Source organism: Mytilus edulis, chromosome 8 (genome assembly GCF_963676685.1).
Source record: "Mytilus edulis chromosome 8, xbMytEdul2.2, whole genome shotgun sequence".
In the NCBI taxonomy this organism is placed as follows: domain Eukaryota; kingdom Metazoa; phylum Mollusca; class Bivalvia; order Mytilida; family Mytilidae; genus Mytilus; species Mytilus edulis.
The window spans coordinates 80,048,074-80,053,187 of record NC_092351.1 but is presented as its reverse complement, the minus strand read 5'-3'; the positions used below and the strand labels follow the sequence as shown (position 1 = coordinate 80,053,187).

The window sequence follows — 5,114 nt, the reverse complement described above, 5'->3', positions numbered from 1 at the left end:
GGTACTGAGATATCCGTGTATGTCAATTTCGAGCTATAAGTCCATAAGTGAGGCGGAGGAAGCCGGGCCTTTTGTTGTTTTTTTTTTATTTTAGGTTCTGGGAGATATATTATACATGTTATATATTCTATGGATCGTTAATGGAAAGAACATCATCAATATATCTGAATATGAAATTTGATAACCTGGCTTCTTTGATTTTCTTGTTTTTAACAACTTGTATGAAGGAACTCAAATTCATTAAAAGATAAGAAGAGATCGGCAAGGAGAGGTGCACAGTTCGTTCCCATAGGAATGCCAACAATTTGTTGAAACAGTCTACCTCCAAGTTCAACAAATATGTTGTCAATAAGAAACTTCAGCAATGATAACTTATTCCTCTGTGTAGCATGTTTTATCTTTTTGTTTACCATTAAAAAATATGCATTATGGACTTTCCATTTGAAATTTTCTTCTGAGTTTGGTATTTTGTTGTTTTACTTTTTGAATAATTTATGTGTATTCGGTACAAGTCACGATCGACGACTAAATATCCTGTTTGGTGAGATTTGCGCTGCTCGAACTTATGAATGATGTGGTGTGTTGTTTCTGTTGTTTGTTTTATTGGAGCGTGACATTTTTGTCCTTTTGTTGTCTCATTTCTATTCTTTTTTTCATTTGCAAATTAAATGTGAAAATCAAAAAGGTACATGTACCACTAATGGCTTTGCTCAATTCAAATTGACCAAACTAAACAAAATAACTTGCACATGAACAAAAACAACATGTTTACTTCGGGAAATTACATTAAACATGGGAATGGAATTCGGTCATTCGTGCAAATATCATGTTTAAGAAATGTTTAGAACAGCAGTATACTACTGTGGTCTTTGTATAAATGACAAATTAATATACATATTCTATTTATTCTATTATATATAAATAACTACTAACTGAATTACACGCACAGTTATTTTATATATTTATTTATATAGAAACACTTTGAAATGAAATTGTATGCAATTTACATTATAATGTTTTAAGACGCTGTGGGTTAATTGCATTCCATGTAACGACAAACAAAACTATGAACCAATTTTCAAGAATAGATTATATGTCAATAGTGTTACTTTTATTGTTCTGACAAGTATTTTTAAAGTCAGAAACTAAATAATGTTGAATGATACAGTTCTGAATGATGACATCAATATCATGTTGCATTGTAATATGCGTCGCATTAACTGTCATAGTTAAAGGTAAGATAATATATATGCGATACGTATTGTTCATTGAAAATTTAAAAAAACGAAATAATTGAACAAGACAGCATTCAAACAACTTAAAGTTTGACATATCAGAGACCTAATAAACTACGTTTGCATAAAATATTTGCAAGAGACCAAAGGTTGGCAACTGAAACCTTGTTCAGATCCGACAAAACATGTTAACAAGAAATAAAATTAAAAAAAAAGTTAAATGGAGAAACAACGCATTGGTACCAATTATTTTATTTCAACCAACCATGCATGGTCGAATATAAGAAACTTCAGTAAAATGAGTCGTATTATGTACCAGTAAAAATACATATATTATTCATCAAATATTAGCGCTTTATTAGACCCTTCCATATTGAATCTCCTCCTTTATCATTGATAATTTCTGTTTTAAATATAAAGAGATGTATTACTGTGTTTTCATTTATTTTCTTTGCTAACAATTTTCATGGATTGAGGAAAACTTGCATTTTCGAGGATATATGATTTCGTGGTTTTGAAAAAAATGTACATACATTATAATATAAAATTAATCATTCGTTTGACATTGAAATTCGTGACTCCTGGGTAACAAAGAAATCCACGAAAATTGATATCCAACGAATAATAACGAATCCACAGTACTTAACTTTCATAATATTAAGTTTACATTTATATTGATATTCGTTAGGTGCCGAAGTTAGATTCTCAATAATTGATGACGTTTATGACAACATACTTCTGTCAACATTTGGAATAAACGTATCCAATGTCAAGGAACTACAGTTCAGGGTCAAAGGTTGTCATGATGCTCACTTGAATCTCCTGGCTTCAACATCACATGCATTAGCTCCATTCTACAGAATTCATCTAGGAGCATATAATAATGCAAGATCGACAGTTAGTACAGTAAATGACAGTATACATGAAGTAGATGCTTTTGATGCAATCATAATGGACTGTGGCGCCTTCACAGAATTCCAAATTACTTGGTTTGATGGCAAAATACAGGTTGGACGTTTAAACCCTTTTAACGATATAATCTTATCGTTAGAAGATTCTTGTCCGTTTCAGGTTGAGGATATAGAAATAAGTACTATGTTTGGTGCGACTGTCGACTGGGTCGTTACTGTTCCTAGTAAGTATCGTATAAAATACATAGAAATTATAAAATTGAGGATGTACATACAGGTAGGTGAAATTCAACATGTCAAGAATTTGATATTGATATTATAAGCCAGACGATCACTAGCTAAGTACAAAATAAACTAAAAATGTTAATGGAGCTCGAAATATTTGATTAATAAAATATAGTGGGGGAAAAGGTTAACTCGGACTTTACCATATATTTGCTTTGGTATTATTTGGGTCTCAAATCAAAAGAAAAAAATCTAGAATCTGCTTAAAATTTGGTCAATGACCTTTCATCAGCTATTAAGTTTTATTTGACAGGATAAATTGGTGTAATGAGGCAAAATATCTTACTTTTATATCAATGAGAAAAACACCAAGGAGTCCAAATATCTGACACAAATTTCAAAACCTAACCTAAGTGCATCCTTAATATGTTCCACACTTGTTTTACTGTTTGGCAGATAAAGAGTCCTCTACTTTATCCATGTAGTGCATATGAAAAAAAATCCCGATATCTTTTTTTTCGTTATTCTTATAAATATAGTTAGAGAAAGTCATTTCTGAAATTCCCGCCATACTTTTGATTAATAATATCTCGGATACACATATCCAGAAATCAACGCCACTTTGCTTATTTGAATATTATACTAAAGAAATCGGATACGGGTCACGGAAATTACATTAAAATGATAGGGAATTTTTTAAAAATGTCTGTTTTAATTTTAATTTAAGTGATAGACAGGTTGCCGGGGCAGAAAATGAATATACACAACAATATACACCATTTAAACGAAACATAATGACTGTTGTTGCAAAAATACAGGTTCCTGAGCTATTTTAAAAATCGAAGCGAGAGGCTTTTAACATTGCAGTGTAAAATACAGGCTAAAATGGCTGAAACGTCAAATTTGCAAACTTCGTGAAGAAAATTGGTTTACAAGCTCATTACTAAAACAGGTTGCCGGGGTGAAATATGAAACTTGAATTTCCAAAGAATAAGCAAGTCCAAACCTTGTATGTGTAGTCGTTGAACTCTAGGTTCCCACGTAAAATTAAAATGTCACTATTTCAAGAAGAATAAACTCACGAAAGCACGAAAAATTCACTAAATTCGCGTTCATTGTTTTGATTTTGACCGCCTGACAACTTTACGGAAATATCAAAGTGATTGTAAATAAGGACTCTGTGACGGGCAACTTATAATATCCGTGTTTTAAAGATTTTAATGATATCAAGCCTATCAAGCCAGTCCAGTTCAAAGTACTATCACGTGGTACAATTCTCATTTACATATTATGAATATTAATTAGCAAAACCACTACTAATTTCTGGCTATGAAGGATACATATCTTTAATTTTGTTCAGGGGATATTTGTAACAACAAGAACAAAAATTCTTGAATTGCAAAAATAAGTAACCCCGTGAGACCCCTAAAATCATGTATTTTATGTATATGTGTGTTTTTGAGTCAACGACTTAAAGTTATGAACAGCCAAGCAACAATAAGTTTGTTTTTTGGGGGATGTTTTTTTTGTTGTTTGTTTTTGTGTTTTGTATTTTTTTTTCTTTTATCTATATGCTTCAGAATTTAATGAGGCGTCTATTTCGCTGGATTAGTATACAATATTGTTTAGAGTACAGCTGACACCCGCCTCGAGGAGCATAATTTTCTCACTGCGTTAGAAACCCATTAGTGGCCTTAGACTGTTAGCTGTTCTTTAATACAGTTGTTGTCTCTATAAAATCAATACCCGTTTTCATTCTTAATTCTACTAGAAAACATTTTCGCCAAATAATTCACCTAGCACTGCAAATGCCTTTTTTTTATATACAGTAGTTACGTGTGAAATATATGCAAACGAGATACCAATAATTTGTTTTCTTTTGTAATAATTTATAGGTCCAACTGTTCCTAGTATTCATGCAGTTGTTGCTGGAATGTTTATTGAAACGGAAAATTGTCCTACATTCAGCTTGATAGACGTTCTCACAGGACAACAAATCATAAGTTGTGCCCAATGTTGTATAGCTAGACCTGAATGTGCAGCATTTCGATTTTCAAACGATGTTTGTGAACTTGTATCAGCCGTTGCTAAATCTTACAATACAGCAACGTACTTTAAGATGAATTAAGAAAGACGTCGAAACCATCTTTATTTTGTTTTGAAACTTTTTTGTCGAGACTTTTACTTCGTTTTTAATAATGAGTAAGTTGATAGATTTAATTGGTTGTTTTGTTTTAATCTGTAAACATATTTTATTAAAGAAATCATTATATATATAGCTACAAGGGTAAAGACATAAATACGAAATATACAAAAGATTCGTTAACTGGGATTAGGAAACAAGAGCAGTGCTCTTATATAAATCCGTCTCCCTAAATTCGAAAATAAAATTACAAGCTATGAACACATGCTGAATAGCAAACGAATAGATATGTTACAAAATACAGTCAATGATTACAATAACAAAAGGAATATTCATAAGAAAAAAATATAGAGCAAAGGAAGGGGTGAAAGGTATTTTTAGATAGTGAGAGTGTTGTTAAAGAATGAAACAATATTTTTTATATAGGGGAGGAGTGAGTAATTAGAATTATTTGATTGTTGATGTGAATCGATTGCTACTTGTTTTATTTATCGGGTCAATTTTCAAATAATGACTTCAGTACGATGTCACCTTTGCTGTATACACAAATAAGATAATATGGTATGAATGCCAATGAGATAACTCACCACAACAGACTAA

General features: G+C 31.4%; 1 protein-coding gene across 1 annotated transcript; it reads left to right on the top strand.

Moving 5' to 3' along the window:
- The first annotated feature begins 1,177 nt into the window (after positions 1 to 1,177).
- LOC139484412 (uncharacterized) lies at positions 1,178 to 4,499 on the top strand. The gene is made up of 3 exons (XM_071268144.1): positions 1,178 to 1,235; positions 1,924 to 2,370; positions 4,267 to 4,499. Exons 1-3 carry the CDS (start codon positions 1,178 to 1,180, stop codon positions 4,497 to 4,499), a joined length of 738 nt encoding a protein of 245 aa, XP_071124245.1.
- The last annotated feature ends 615 nt before the right edge of the window (positions 4,500 to 5,114 follow it).